At 38.9% G+C, this 16,828-nt stretch overlaps 1 protein-coding gene across 1 annotated transcript; it reads left to right on the top strand.

The window, feature by feature from the left end:
- The first annotated feature begins 8,952 nt into the window (after positions 1–8,952).
- LOC109073861 (transmembrane protein 244-like) lies at positions 8,953–14,499 on the top strand. The gene is made up of 6 exons (XM_019089931.2): positions 8,953–9,048; positions 9,460–9,545; positions 10,958–11,034; positions 11,542–11,667; positions 13,390–13,434; positions 14,143–14,499. The coding sequence occupies exons 1-6, from the start codon at positions 8,953–8,955 to the stop codon at positions 14,238–14,240; spliced, it is 528 nt and encodes a 175-aa protein (XP_018945476.2). The 3' UTR covers positions 14,241–14,499.
- The last annotated feature ends 2,329 nt before the right edge of the window (positions 14,500–16,828 follow it).

Here is a 16,828-nt window from a genome sequence, read left to right as displayed (position 1 = left end):
GTGAGAGAGATGGGAAGAAAGGCACTGGGGTGAGGGCCCGGAGAACCAGCGAACAGCTGCGGCCAGAGGGACCCATAGCGATGGGTTATACGGGGGGAGCTGTGGCTACCACACTATTCACCAGTTCTGGGAACCACGGCTGATTTTGCCATATCGGTGCCACTAACAGAACAGATTCTCTGTCCTCTCTGATTCTGCAAGGCATGCAAGGCAGAAGTTTCACTGAAGGAAAGGCATACTTGCATACATTTGACCAGCTGTGAGCTAGTGCATCCACTCCCAGGGTAGGAGTACAAGAAGAGAAGAAGGTCTTTCACCAGCCGCAGCAGCGGCCACGAGTTCACACCCCCTTGGTGATTAATAAATGCTACCACCGTCTTGTTGTCCATCCTGATGAGATAGGTGCCGTTGGAGAATTGTCCAGGAGAAAGCACTCGAGCGCTAGGCTGTACAGCAAGGAGCTCCAGACAGTTTATGTGCCACAATCTTCTCCATTTCTAACCATGTCCCAAAAGGCTGGTCTGCGTCCGTGCATACGCCTCCCCAGCCCCTGCTAAATGCATCTGTCATAACAGTCTTTCTCCTTATCACTTGGCCAATAGGAACACCCGGTGATACAGAGTCATATGAGTCAGAGCATCCCAGCAGTCACATGTAACTTTGATGCGCAAGGTGCCCGTGCGATTGAATTCAGCTGAATCAGCTCCACTCCTAAAAAGGAGATGTTCTGGCTCTGTACCAGCATGCTCTTTTGTGTATTCACATTAAGTCCTAAGCTATGAAGATGAGCGGGAGACTGAGCTTGTCACTGAGAAGCGTGCTCTCTGATTGGGCTAAATTAGCCAAATCCATTGATATAGTCCAGGATGCAGATTCTGCTCTGCTTCAGAGGAGAGACAGCAGCATCAAAGTCAAGTCATGTCTGCTTTATTGTCAATTCTTACATATGTACAGTACATGCATACAGAGAATTGAAATTGCGTTACTCTCAGACCCATGGTGCATACAGAATAACACTAACAGTAGAGCCTAAAAAATCTAGATAGATACAGAATCCAGAATACAGCAGATCCATGCACCAGGGATAAACTGAAGGGTAGGACCATGAATTGGTACGCTAATCCCCTCGAATACAAATCTCAGGAATTCCTGTGGTGAGGGGCTACCTGAATGTGAAAAGAGATAATCATGTGTGAGAGGATTTGTCGCAGCACAATTCACGGTCTCAAGTCTAAGATTGGGCAGAGTCCGCCGTCTAACAACTGTACAAGAAAATAACGACATCAGAAACCAGCACTCTCCATACACAACATTCACTTTCTCTACATCACATTTTGCAAGGACGTTGTGTATTTCCTCTCGCAGAACTGAGGCATTCGGCTTCCGTACAGTGGACATTAACACACATTTGAAACAGGGCGGCCTGCAGAAGAACTGAAGCGTGTAGCTGTTCTTTATTGATTTCATAACCCACTCTGATACCCCTGCCTGTGCCTGGCACGCTTCTGTAAACTGTGACAGCAGGCGAGGCGGACTGCACACCGTGAGGGATAATTCGCCATTGGGGGGCGGGGAGTTTAATACCACACGAGTGTGAGAGTGAGTGATGGGGGGAGAGAGAAGTGAGAGGAGGAGAACTGCTCTGATTGTCGAGGTGAGTTTTTGTGTTTTCAACTTTTGCACGGCATAAGGGGAAAAGTCAAAAAATAAACATGACAATTACTTTCTCCACCCGCAACAGACTTCTTCAGTGGCTCGTCTTCGGCGCTGGGTGCAGCTTTCCTCCTCCAAGAGACAGTGTCAGGAACACGGCTTTGATTTCAGTGCCGGTGGCCTGCCGTATCTGTCAGGGCTCTTTGGCAGAACGTGGCTAATGGCCTTCGACTGTTTCTGGCGCCTCAACGAAGTGCGCCGTGAATGTCTCCACTGCCGCTCCGAAGAGTCCTGAGTGCATCCAGAAGGGCCATTTTTAACTCCTTGAGTCCTTTAACTTGGTCAAAGTAAGCCACAGGTGACAATCTAGCACCACAAGATTTCACATGTAGCGGCCAATCGCTCGAGCTGTCACCTTCATCACTCGGAGGGCCAGGGCTGTTAAACACACCCCACTTGGTCAGCGCCGTCCACAGATGACAGAAGGAAGGGAACCGGGTTGTGCACTCGACAACAACGTGAGCGGCGCGTCCATGACTTCAATATCTTATCCCTGCACCTCAGGGAAAAAGGAGGGTCGGGCCTCCGCGGGGTGTCCTTTCGTCCACGGTCCGACTGGAGGTACCACTCGTCCAGATGGCTTCTGGATGGCTCGGCAGGAGGCGCCCACTCCAAACCAAACTCATCAACTGCCTTGGACAGGACACGTAGGAGCTCGACATCACTTTGATGGAGGTCCCCCACATTGCTGCCATGGGGCGCAGTGTAATCCAGCAGGCTGTTGGACCACTTCTCGCACAGACGCTGCCACCGAAATGGCATCATCCTCCTCTTCAGCGCCCTCCATAGCACCAAAGGACACCACATCTTGAGTGATGGGAGAGGGGTGGAGAACAGGGGTCATTAAGCGCACTGGAAGGGTACCTGCAGCAGGGGGGTGAGGAGCACACAGGCTCGTCACCTGACCCTGACAGGACCCCATCAGAAGCTTGGGCACTTTCCTCCTTAGCTCGAAAGAGGCTGCAGAGGAAGAGAGCGGCAGGGCTAGTTGGGCGAGTTCATCGCCTTGGACGATGGCCACATGGAGCCTGAGATTCTGGAGGCTCATATTCGATAGGCTCTATGCAGGAAAGGCAATTGCAAGTCATCCTTGTTGTCCTTGTCCGAAGCTCACCGGAACACAGCAGGGGAAGAGAAGGTGTGTCCGCTGCAGCGTGTAAATCACGATGAGTAGTCTTGTTGATAGGCTTCTTGCTTCTCATAGAAGGTTGGCTGAAGGAAAAGATTCTGAATGGATGACGTAAAAGCGCTGCCTTATATAAGAGTGGGAGCTCCTCATATTGACATATATATCAACGCCACTGGCCAGTTTCACTGGCGATTCAATAAGGCTTTAGTAGTATTTGGAGGAAGGGATATTCCCAAAGCAATGTAGAAGTGACTAAATCAAAAGGGAACCATTTTTGCATTTTAATAAAGACCTATATGTATTTGCTAACCTTGAGCTCACTGCCAGGCAGTGTTCCCACTCCGTCCTTCCAGTCCATCGCCCCGTACACATCAAACTCTGGAGCGGCTGTGCTCGGGCCTGACAACTCCATCACACCCGCACACAGCTAATCTGAAAAACACCACATAATAACCCACACAACCACCAGATATAAGTGACGTGACATTCAGCCAAGTATGGTGACCCATACTCAGAATTAGTGCTCTGCATTTAACCCATCCGAAGTGCACACACACAGAGCAGTGAACACACACACACACTGTGAACACACACCCGGAGCAGTGGGCAGCCATTTTATGCTGCGGCGCCCGGGGAGCAGTTGGGGGGTTCGATGCCTTGCTCAAGGGCACCTAAGTCGTGGTATTGAAGGTGGAGAGAGAACTGTACATGCACTCCCCCCACCCACAATTCCTGCCGGCCCGAGACTCGAACTCACAACCCTTCGATTGGGAGTCCGACTCTCTAACCATTAGGCCACGACTTCCCCTACAATATATGAGCCTTATTCACAATATACCACTAAAGGTCATTAAGAACCACACTGAAACTCTTCTGTGCTCTTTGTACTTCATCTATACACACACGTTGTGTGTTTTTACTACAGAGAAACAAAATTAAATTCTGATTTAGTTATTTAAGGTTTGTATGCACATGTAAACATGCATGTAACTTCAGCATGCACAGTCTGAATCAGAATCCATATCGACTGAATCTTATAATTCACTGGTCACATTTCATACATACATACATATATATATATATATATATACATATACATATACACATACATATATATATACACACACATATATATATACATATACATATATATATACACATACATATATACATACATATACATATATACATATATACATATACATATACATATATATATATACATATACATATATATACATATACATATACATATATATACATATACATATATATATATACATATACATATACATATATATATATATATACTGTTTTGCATACAAATGAAAGCCTTTTTTTTTTTAGATAACTGCATTGTAACATGTCATTTTAATGACAATTAAATCAGCATTAAATGTCTTTTTCTTTAGTTTTTGAAGTAAATATGGCCCAGACATATTCTTAACTGATCAGATTCATCCATATACTAATGTTAAATCATTTAAAACACTCTGAATTATTTTGCAAATTATTTCAAATAACAAAGAACAATTAGAAAGCTTTATCTAAACAAATGAACAGTGAAAAAGTGTCACCTGAAATTTTCTTCTGAAATTAGCATTTTTCTGAGGCTCCTATGTTTATGTTCAGTTATTTCACTTTAATAGCAATGAAAAGAACCCACTCATTGCCATTAAAATGAAACCTACTGAAACTAAACATAGGTCATTTTAGAAGAAAAAGCACTTAGAGGCTTTTGCATCTGAACTCTTCAATTACATTTTTATTCCAGTGCTAGTTTACCAGTTATCATCTAATGAATAGCACTGTTTTGCGCATTAAGACAGTATGCATTTGTAAACTGACTTTAATGCATAATCTATAAAATAAAAACATTAGAAGAAGACTGTTTTCTTATCTGTCCTTCAAATCAATGTCAAACCTTCTTTTGCCTGTGTTACCCTTGGACAACCACGAAGCAGCACAACACAAACACTGTTTAGCACTATAACAAGCTAAACTGGAACACGGCATAATCATTGTATTAACAGGCAATCTTTAGGACACACAAGCAAGTTTCAGGCGAGTGTGTGTCTGTGTGTGCTAGTGCCGCATGAGGCCTAGCGCATGCGTGTCATTCCCGGATCCGCCAGCAGAGAGCGCTGCTGCCTGCCCTTCATCCGCGGCGCTGGAAACTTTCAAGCCCCTGTTCAACAATGAAATCGAAAAAAGAAATGCACGCAATATTGTCACATATTGCAACATTTTGTCAGCGCATCGCGTGTTTTGATTCATTTTAACATGGTTTCGCATGAAATGCATAGGTCAGAGTTGAATAACTGTCGCATATCCGGACGTTAAACGATTTTCGCAGCTGCAGTTGGTATTTATAGGTATTTGTTATGTTACATAATTAAACAAAGTTCATTTTCTCAATAAATATTTGAAATATCCGTGCAAATGCTTTACTTTTCTATGTGAAGTGCAATATTTCGACATCTATTTGAATAACAGTTTTTTTTTTTTTTTAATAATGATTTAGATTAAATTCGAAGACAACGACAGTGATGATAAAATGAAATGCATGTTAATTTTCCACTCTGCGCCGGGTTTTCTTGTTAAACGCGTGTATTTTCAGGTTTGTGTGTATTTCTTGCGTGCAGCTCTATTGTATTAAATAGTTTCCTCTGAATGAGGTGAAATGATTCAGCTCGACGGCGACAGTGCAGTGTTATTTTCCCCTAAACATCGACGACGATGAGCTGCGATGACATATTTCAGACGGCACAGGATCAGATATTAAAACACTTTTCTTTAATGTGTTTTAAAGGCAGTTTCTCAAAATGGCGGAGCAGGAATTATATTCACTATATAATTGAAAGACACGGGCCTGGCGAATCGCGACATTATTGCTGATCAATGACATTTAAAGTGCATGATTGAGCCGATCGCACGAGACGTGTTTTGTTTGGCACGATCAGTTCCTGTCGTTCCCAGCACACAGGAGCGAATGCACTACTGCTTTGCATTATTCTACACAGACTCATAAACACATGCTTTATTCCTGCCATCAGCCGCTCATGTACACTTTGATCCTTTCTATCGACTGCGTCTATTTTGAGTGTCATTCATTCGCGTTATTCTTTATTTCATACTCTCTTCCTGCTGCTCATATTATTGATGACACCACGTCCAGGCGTTTTCTACTTTAAATCTAACTTTCGTTCTGATTCCTTCGCATTAAACCTCCCGCGAAAGTCTGAGACGGTGCATAAAGGTTAAATACAGAGTATAAAATGCGAGACGAGCAGTTTATTCTAGCGTGCGATTGTTTTAATTTGTCTGTTTCTTACCCAAATTCTCCCACGAGTACTGAGAAATTGGCCAGGCGGACTCCAGTGCGCATGCGCAGTGCAGCCGTCGCGCTTCACACTCGCCCGTCATCATGACAATATCGAAAGTTTTGCGCTGAAACAATCGCGACGGATCTCGACGGGTGCCACCGAGCCAGCAGCCTCCTCCGAAACCCGCTTGCGGCTCTCTTAACGAGCGGCCACGGAGTCCGGTGGCGTAAAACATCGCCATTGCTGGTTTGTTACTAAAAATAAATTCCTGCGTGCGACCCAGCCTTCCAAAATGTATAGAAACGTCTCAGTAAACGCGAACGATCAAACTCTTGTGGTTTAGTTGCCCAGAGATGGAGAATTGCGACGCTGTGCTCCAGTCTCAGATATCTATGAATACTGAACTAAACAACACTGCACTGATCCTCAACTACTAAACAACACTAAACCCTGCAGTATAGAGCAACAAAATAACCCCACACTACACAGAAATGTTTGGATTCGGAACTACATAACACTACAAACTATACTGAGCTTCACTGTAAAGAACAACCCTGAGCTGTAGACTACATTTAAACATTAAACTACACCAAAATAAATCACATTAAGCTGTTTAGAGCAACACTAGATACTATTAAACTAAAATATACTGAATTATAGCATACTAAGTTCAGTCTTACAATGAGTGAGTGTTTGCAAACCTTCATCTCTTGAAAGTGTGTTTAAGAGTGTGAATGAAGGCACGTATAAACACCTAACACAGGCTCACAACACACAAATGATGCTGACGAAACAGAATTTATCTTATAGCTATGGATAAAACACTAAATGATGAACAATGATCAAATAAACTGGCAATATACAGTAGGTTGCCCAACCAAGCAGAGCTGGATTTATTTATTTATTATGTCATTTGTGCCGGTTAGGACTGCTGCACTCCTCTTTAGCACTGGATCTAATCAAACTATAACTATATATTGCATGCCTGCAGTAGCTGGTTTTGGTTTTAGTTTTAATTTGGATACTTGAAATGGCTCAGTGTCACGCTAACATAAAGAATTTATGTTGCAAATTGAGTTCAAAGGCCAAAGAGATGTTTGAGGTTTTAATTACAGCATTGTCACGCTATATACATTTCTGCAATCCTCTGTTACCTTGTTTCAGGTTCAGCGCTGGACCTGTCTGCAGTTAGTGCACCTCTACATATTAAAGTCTTCTATTAAACTTCTTATGCTGGTCTTGTAGGATCATAGAAGATCACTATTATCACTGACATTTGAAGCCAGTCAACTAATCTTTTAATATTTCTTAATGTTTAAGCAACTTTTTTCTTTTTCTTACCCTTCGCTCTTAAAGGAATAGTTCACCCCAGAAAAAAACATCTTATGAACATTAACATCTTATGAAGCCAAAAGCCACATGTGTTTGTAAGAAGATTTGTTAAGAGCTGTTTTGGCTTGTAAACGGTGCTTGATCTGTGCAGATTTCTCTCCTGATTCAGACCAGACCACTTTCTCTCTGGAGGAAATGTTAATATGGATTATAGACTCATATTTTGAGTGGATGCAACTGTTTGAAGTTTGAAAAGAACATGTTAATGATTGATTTGTTTCTTGTCAAACTGTTAACTGCTGGACTGGAGTGATGTGGATTATTGTGATGTTTTTATCAGCTGTTTGGACTCTCATTCTGACGGCACCCATCCACATCCATTGGTGAGCAAGTGATGTAATGATGCATTTCTCCAAATCTGATGAAGAAACAAACTCATCCACATCTCGGATGACCTGAGGGTGACAACATTATCAGCTAATTTCCATTTTTAGGTGAACTGCTCCTTTAAAGGTCCTTTATCCATGAAGAAATGCAGTTCTCTAGAGTCTCACACATACGTTTGAATTAAAATGTGGACAAAAATTTCAGTTTTCATTCATTTATTTATTTATTTATTTTTAATCAGAGTATCAAAAGTGAGCATTGAAATGAATAAAGAATAGCAACGTTTGGTAAAATTTCTTTGAGTGAATGTTGCTGTTTTTGCCACAAGAATTTCCAGTAGCACTTATAGGGACCACTTCTCACTATTATCTACTTGCTTATTAGCATGCCTATTATTAACATATTTGCTGTTTATTAATACTTACAAAGCACATATTTTGCATGACCATAATCTATATCCCTAATCCTGCCCAATATCTAAACTTAACAACTACCTTACTAACTATTAATAAGCAAATTAGTAGTGTACTGGGGCAAAAGCCGTAGTTAATGGTTTGTTAATAGCGAGAATCGGACCTTACAATAAAGTGTGAGCGAATTTCCTTTATTTATACAAATAATTATTTAAATTTCAACACAAGCAGGTTCATTTTAATGATTCAAAAGTTGCTTCCTAACAAGAATGACCCAGATTTTATTTTAAACAAGTAGGCCCGGATTGTTTTACCCATGCTTTGCAATTGAAGCACAGTGTTAATCTGAAACCTGCAACATTTCTGAAAAGTGCTCATGAAGTTAGCAGAAACAAACCAATGTCCTTACAGCCAACTGTGCTAGCGGGATGCTAATGAAAGGTATTCTAGTACATACTGTAACCAGGAGTATTTTTAGTGTGTGTGGGTAATTAGTTAGTGTAGCCCGGGCCTGGAGGTGGGCTTTATCCTGCCCAGATTTACAGAAGCGTTTTACAGTGTTGCTAATCTTATTAAGAGCAGCCATGACATCTGCGCAGATCCAGTCTTATGCTACCTGTGAGAGCGCCGATCAGAGAATCGCTGGCCATTCATGTTGTTGGACTACTGCTGCCGGTGCTGTGAGACCACGCTGATCAAACGTCATGCCCAACATCTGCCCATCAACAGCAGGCTGCATGACACCTGGGTAAAGCCTGACGCTCCTGAGGGATCTGCTGAGTCCCTGCAGTTCATTTATAACAGCAGCCATGTTTCTATAGGCCAGACAACTTTTAATGTAAATCTGAAGATTCTCTGCAAGGATTTCTATTGTAAAAGAGTGACCATGTACAGGAATAGTTCAGGCCTCTACAACAATTCAGCGTGTTAAATTAATAATTAAGAGCAACATGTTGTAAATTCCTCTGGTATCTGTGCATCTGCATTTCACTCCTTATAACTGATTGGACATGTTGTATTTATATATGTATTTTAATGTATGTTATTATTGTTGATGAGCTCACCAAGCAAATTCCAAACAAGTAGGTTGTTTGGCAATATATAAATAAATGTATAGATGTTTCCCGAAAGCACTGAGTGTGGTTGTGTTTGTGGCCAGGCTGTTCTTCAGAACCTGCTGATGTGTATGCTGTGCTTCTACTCTCTCTACTATATTGTGGTCAGTCTTTGCATCGGCATTCTCAGGTGAGATTTTCCACCTTGAGCAGCACAACTTCCTCTCTCTCTGTCTGCCTCTTATGTGGTGATGTGTCTACTGACTTCCTGTAGTACAGAAAAAAAAAAATATTCTACGTCAGTATTTCTCAACACTAGTAATATTAGTCACATGGACCGTCATATGCAAATCACTGCTGATGTTCTCTATATGCAATGTATTCACAAAGTTATCAGTTTCATGTTCAACCTATGTACAGTTTATTATGTTGGGCCTGTGCTGTTTTTTTAACAGACTTTTTTTTTCTCACATTTTGTGCTATAGCAAGAATTTTGTAACTGAGAGACTGTTACAAAATATGTTTGTGTGTGTGTGTGTGTGTGTGTGTGTGTGTGTGTGTGTGTGTGTGTGTGTGTGTGTGTGTGTGTGTGTGTGATTTTGTTGTGTTTGTCATTTTTAGTCATTTTTGTTTTTTGTATAATTTTTATTTCAGTTTCAGTTATTGTATTACATCAAATTCAACTAAATTAAAACTAGAAATGTTGCCTTGGTAAGTAAATGAAATATATAGAAATTATTAGGGCTGTCAAATGATTAATCACAAGTTTTGTTTACATAATATATGTGTGTATACTGTGTATATTTATTATGTATATATAAATACACACATGCATGTATATATTTAAGAAGAATATGTTATGTTTATATATTAAATATATTTATATATAATATAAAATATAAGAATATAAATATATAAATGTATATACATGTAAATATTTTCTAAATATATAATTTATGTGTGTGTATTTATATATACATAATAAATATACCCTGTACACATACATATATTATGTAAACAAAACTCTTATTTTGGATGTGATTAATCGTGATTAATCGCTTGCATTACAGAGTATCAATAGATATATATATATATATATATATATATATATATATATATATATATATATATATATCTATATATATATATATATTAATATCAGTTGACACTTATTTATATCCAAAAAAATGAAAAGTTTTTTAATGGTTTTAATTTTTGTTCCAGTTTTAGTTTTAATATAACCCCGGTTTTTCGATCTGCACAAAATGACCATAAGCATAAATCATAAGCATGATATTCACTGTAGTAGAGCAGGATCAGTTTGTTTTGTGTATTGGATTTGACCCGTCATAAGCCATGTGTTTTTTCAACCTGATCTCATGAGAAAATGTTTTATGAGGTGCAATTTTGTATGAATTCATACCATGTAATTTGTATGAAAACATATGATTATTATTTTCTTTTAAGGTTTGTATGAAGCTCTACCCTAAACCTAACTCTTAAGGAAATTGTATGAAAATACAATTGGGATTATATGAATTAAAGAACTAAAAGCAGAAATAATTCAAGCTGTTTGGCCGTTTGTCTGTGTGTTGTTGTCAGGGTGGAGGAGGTGGACAGCTTGTTAGCACCGTTTGACTACACAACTCAACCGTCATGGCAGAGTCCCAAGTATTTAGGTAAGCTGGCTTCAAATGTAAAGTATATACTTTGTGTTGTGTAAAGCTTTAGTCATCTAAATACTGGCTCAAGATTGTCATGTAGAGTCATACAAGCTTTGCATTATGTCTTCTTATTTCACCATTGTGTGCTGATTATAGGCCGATGCTGATTGCTGATGTCTAGAGCAGGATGGCAGACTGCAGATTTATGTTTACAATGTGACAATTCAGTGGTGCTAAAGCACTCATACTGTACATTAACAACTATTGAAACTGGAAGTTAAGAGAGAAAATGGCTTACACTCAATAATAACCAATAAATGGCCAATTATGGGTCTAGTTATGGGTCTATGGATGTGCAGTTCAGTGGTTAAATAAGTTTTGATGTTACATTTAGTCATTTAGCAGACGCTTTTATCCAAAGTGAGTTGAGCAGGTCAGGAGGGAACAGTTCATTTAAGCTTCTAGAGGCACATACCGGTAATAATAATGTTTCTGATCATGTGTGTGCTGTGTGTTGTGCAGTGAGCGTGATCTCCACCGAGGTGACGTATGTTCTGGGCGGTCTGATATTCGCGTGGATCGTGGAGGAGTGTGTGTGGGACTACGCCATCACTGTCACACTGCTGCACGTCGCTCTGACCGTAGCAGGTGAGAAGACTTGAGATTACACATATCTGCTCAGATCAGTTTGATCAGTTAACAGGAACCCCTGATAAAGGAACATTATGAGTGCAAATCAAACAATGCTGTATCATGCTGTCAACAAGCACAGAAAAATAATCTCTCGTCCCACAGTTTGTGAAAATCATGTTTATGGAAACGTCCTTGCAGTGGAAGACTGTGGGCCAATTTTCTTATAATAGAGTTGCATACGGGTCAGTTGTTCCTGGGGTTCGGTAACATTACAACTTGGAATATAATTTTTTTTTAACTACACATGATTCATATTCTAAATACCCCACATCTTTAGGCACATATCTGACCTCCAAAATAAAGCAATAAGCCCCATGAAGCTGTGGTTTACAGTGAATTCATAAAACCCCCTTAGCTGTTATAAATTCACTGTTAACCACGGCTTCACGGGGCTCATTGCTTTTATAAAATGGTTATTCCATATACGTAGTATGGTCTCACAGAATAAAACAGAGCAAATAAAGTGTAATGAAATTAATAAAAACAGTATTCTTCCACCAAACAATGTAGTTCCTCAGAAACAGTTGTGGTTCCAACAAAGTGGTTGCCGAGCAACACACAGAAGTAAACAAAGGTGTATGTTTGTAGAGTAATTAACAACAGCTTCGAACGCAGCTCAGCCAATCAGAATCAAGGACCGGAACTATCCGCTTTATAAATCTTATTTTCCCACCTCAGGCATTAAAGACCTTTTATTTTAATTTTTTTTTTTTCAGACACCTTTTTTCTCATCTCAAAATGGGATTGGTTTAAAAAAGATTTTTACACAGAATATGTTATAAAAGAAACATCTACCTACTGCTCACGTGTCCCTCATAATGATAACAAATGTAACATTTAGCACAATTTTCACATTTTTATAGGACTGAAGCTAAAAATATACAAATTATGTATATATATATATATATATATATATATATTATATATATATATATATATATTAGTCTTTAGATCATTTTAGAACAATTTTATTGTTTTAGTCCATAACATGTCAGATAGTAATCAGCAAGAAATGCTTTCATGTCGTTGTGTGCATCATCCCATGTTTACTGGCTTTACTTGGTCACAACAGTCACTGATCAAACACAGGTCTGCTGATTGAAGGATCAGGTGTGTTGAGCTCCAAGAACTAATTCAATTCAAAGAAGAAGAAAAAGTCAAAATTCTCTTTTGGTTCCTTTGACCATAAAAATGTTTTTGCTTGGATCAAGAGTGAACTTTTCCTGTACTGTGGAGTTTGAGTGAATTAGACAAAAGCGTTGCTCACCAACAGGGCCAATATAATGAATCCTGCCACTGGCCCAAACTTAAAATCTGTAAAAGCCTTGTTGTATTAGCTTCATGTTATTGTGAGTCTGCAGTCAGGCGACAGAGATGTGACAAAAAATACATTGACTTCTATAGACAGTTTTTGTTTTTCTGTTCAGTACTTTATTTGTATGATTTAATAATGAAGGCAAATGTCTGAATGATTGACTGGTGATTGATAGATGTGATTATTGCAATTAATTTGATCTTTTTTATATCTAATTAATTTGTTTACAAAACTTTATCTGGTCTTAGATATTTTCATGGCATGTACTTATAGTATTTGCATTGACGATATGCATGTGTTTGTGATAAATGTTTTGTGAAACAGTATTTCTGAACCTGTTTTGACTGTGATTTTGGTTTCAGTTATGGCTGATTTTCCCTCGACAGAGCACTGGTGGATTGCTCTCGGTAAGTTCTCTCTTATGGAAAAGTTTTGTCACTGAAACACTCGTCATTTTAGCCTTTGTCATACAGTTTACATAAAACCAATTAAACATACAGAATATATAACCCAGAAAATGAATAATTACCAAGAATTCACTGCTGAGTCGGTCCTCTTTTCTCCATGAAAGGTTATGGGTCATCAAATCTGGTAACACTTCAAGGCTTGTGTTTTTGCGCTGCCTGCAGATTACTGTAATAATCATAATAAGCGCACACACTATTTTAGTCCTGACCACGGTTTTGAGTAGTTACTGTCAAAGAGCCTGTCCCAAGATGAAGCGATCTGGGCAATCAAGACTTGTTTCTGTAGAGCAGTGGCTGAATTCTGAATTGAAGTCCACAGTGTTATTAAATGTAGCTAGTGTTATGTTATAATACTTAATTACAACAATTAATTTGAACTCAATAAATTCACAAAATCCTTCTAACCTTTGGGGATTTAAGACAAGTCTGAGGCTATCCTAACTTATCTATGATGACTATTTAAGAAGTTGAATGCAGGTGTGTCGGAGCTCCAGAAGCAGGATTGGACTCTCTGTTAAAGGTCAAAGGGCAGGCGTTTTTTCTGATCATTTGTGTCACGCTTTAGAGACCGGGGCTTTCATCTCGTATTAAACACATGCTCAGTGCGTCCCAGTCTGGTAATAATGTAATGCTGACGGTCTCTTGCAGGCTCTGGGTTGCTGATGATGATTTTTGGGGGGCAGCTCCTGGCTTACAGACTCTTTAGAAGTAATTTTGTGCATCCAGCAGATCTTCAGAATCTCTGACACGCTGTGGAAGATGTACAGCGATGACTTTTCTCAGTTTTGTATTTCTTTTTTTTACATCATGGGTAGTTTGAAATAGTTTTGTTATTCCTACACAATATTTTGTTGTGAAACTGTCTGCTCAGGCTGATGTAATAATTCCAGTAAACCATGTTATTTTGGTGGCCTTTTGGTGAAATGTCACAAGAGTCCAATTGATTTTGACTCAGATGCAAATGTGATTCACATGCAAATTTACATTTGCTTCACTTAATGTATACAGCAATGTCTTATATGTTAAATTATTGGAATTTGGAAGATTTTGGGTATTTAAATCTTGTGCACTGAATTATTTTGGCCATTTGAGACACATTTTTTGAATCCTAAAAGATCCTCCTGACATTCTGTCATCTTCGATTGCTAGTTTGACATGTTCGCCGACAGCTGATTAATGACCATTGCAATTAAATCTTATGAAGTTTTAAGGTACAGTGGCTTCATTTATGATGACATCAAATCAAGAACCACGAGGAGCTCAGAACATTAAAAAAAAAACAGCACTTGCTCCTTTAATACAAGCCATTATCAAAATGAATGCAAGATTTTGAGATTGTTTTTGTTTGCTAGACTTCACTTGACTGTCATACAATCTGACAGCTGAGTACAGTGTGACACGGTTAATAGCTGACATTATGTTTGTACAGTCTGACTAGCAACAATCATCAAGCACTAATATAAACCATATAGTGAGAGACTATTAAAATCTGTCGAGTTCTTTTAAAAAAATTAAAAGTAGGAAGTGACATCATGTTGACCCTTTCTGTAGCATGACAGTGTCAAATCTAAACCTATTTTCTCAAATGAATTATTATTATTATTATTATTATTATTACTATTTTCCAAATCATAGTGTTGACTGCATTCCTCAGTCTCAACCATCAACCCTGTTATTAAAGTTGTGAAGAAAAATTATCCAAAAGAATAATGATATCTACAGTATACTTCTACAGAGAAGCAAAAGCAGTTCAATTTCTGTCGCAATGCCAAAGATCTACAGGCAAAGAAACCGTATCGTTTCTCTCTTGATTTTGTGGTGAAATGAGACCTGGATGTGTTTTAGAAGAGGAACTATGGATGTAGCACAGTTAATCTGAACAGATGCTGTCCTCTAATCGGTTTGGATTAAGTGCATGAAGTATTACCGATTCCTCAGGCACACGTTAGATCGGTCGAAAACGTTGCCAAACTCAAAGTGTGTCCATTATCTGCTTTATTCAGTGATCACGGTGCACACTGAGCACCTAGCAATAGCTATTTGTAAAATGTATGCATTTGGTCACTTTTAGCAACTTTTTAAAAGTGACTCAACTCATAAAAACCACACATAAAGAATAAACTGTTGAACGAAAACTATCTATCAAAATGCAATGTGTAATTTAAAAAACAGGTAAAATGCTGTTGAAAAACGAATACAGAAAATTCCTTCATGTCAACACAGTACACTGTGCCCTGATTTTCTGGACTTTACTTACAGTGTATAGCATTTAAATTACTGCCAATACACTGCTTTAAACTATCACTGTTAATAATGTGTAACTGCTCAAAAATCAGTAACTTTTCAGAAATAAAAAGTATGTAATAAAAATGTGTTTATAGGTCTATTACTTTTACAAATAGTTTATATTAAATGTTTATTTATATTATTTATATTATTTTTACAAACAAGTCAAAATGAACGTATTTCAAATTGTATTCTTTGCTGAGATTTGAGTAATTTCAATGTGTATTCTCTACGCAGTTTTGCGTCATGTTTTCATGATGACATCACCGTCCAATGATGTCACAACGTCATTTAGCAACTAAACCACCTGCCTTTAGCAACCTTACCTGATAATAAGTTGGCAACACTGGACTGATTCAACACAAACGTGGCATGAAGTGCATTAGCGCAGAAGTGTGGTCTGTGTCAGGTTTTCTGGAGGCGTCCTGTGTCTGGGGATTTTCTCCTGGTGTCAAACCTTCATCAATGATTTAATGAGATGATGATGCGCAGGAGGAGAGGAGCGCTCAGTGCTGCTGCTGACCGGCCTGAGGTCATGGTGACCAAACTCGTCTGTTACCTGCAGCTCTGGTAAGTGCTCCGGCTCTTCTCTTCTCTTCTCTTCTCTTCTCTTCTCTTCTCTTCTCTTCTCTTCTCTTCTCTTCTCTTCTCTTCTCTTCTCTTCTCTTCTCTTCTCTTCTCTTCTCTTCTCTTCTCTTCTCTTCTCTTCATTTAGATATTTGAGCCATGCTTAAAAACCAGTGTATTAGACGAAGTGTGTCAGTGTGAGTCAAATGCTGCAGGATCTTTACTCTTTACTGTATTCATTATGTCTGAAGTCTGAGTGTGTTTGAATCTGCTGGTCATTTTTAATGGATGCATGAAGTGTGCAGTTTGACGTTCATAGAGAATGCATTAACAAGCAACATCATACAGTTACTAACCACCCCTAAGGAAAATCAACCATGGTTTTACTGTAGTTAAACTGTAGTAAACATGGCAGTTTTACTACAAATACCATGGTTAAACTATGGTTAATTTGTGGTTACCATGTTTTTTTTGGTTTATT

The sequence above is a fragment of the Cyprinus carpio genome, chromosome B7 (assembly GCF_018340385.1).
Source record: "Cyprinus carpio isolate SPL01 chromosome B7, ASM1834038v1, whole genome shotgun sequence".
In the NCBI taxonomy this organism is placed as follows: Eukaryota; Metazoa; Chordata; class Actinopteri; order Cypriniformes; family Cyprinidae; genus Cyprinus; species Cyprinus carpio.
The sequence above is the reverse complement of the archived record's forward strand: the minus strand, read 5'-3'. Positions and strand labels throughout refer to the sequence as shown.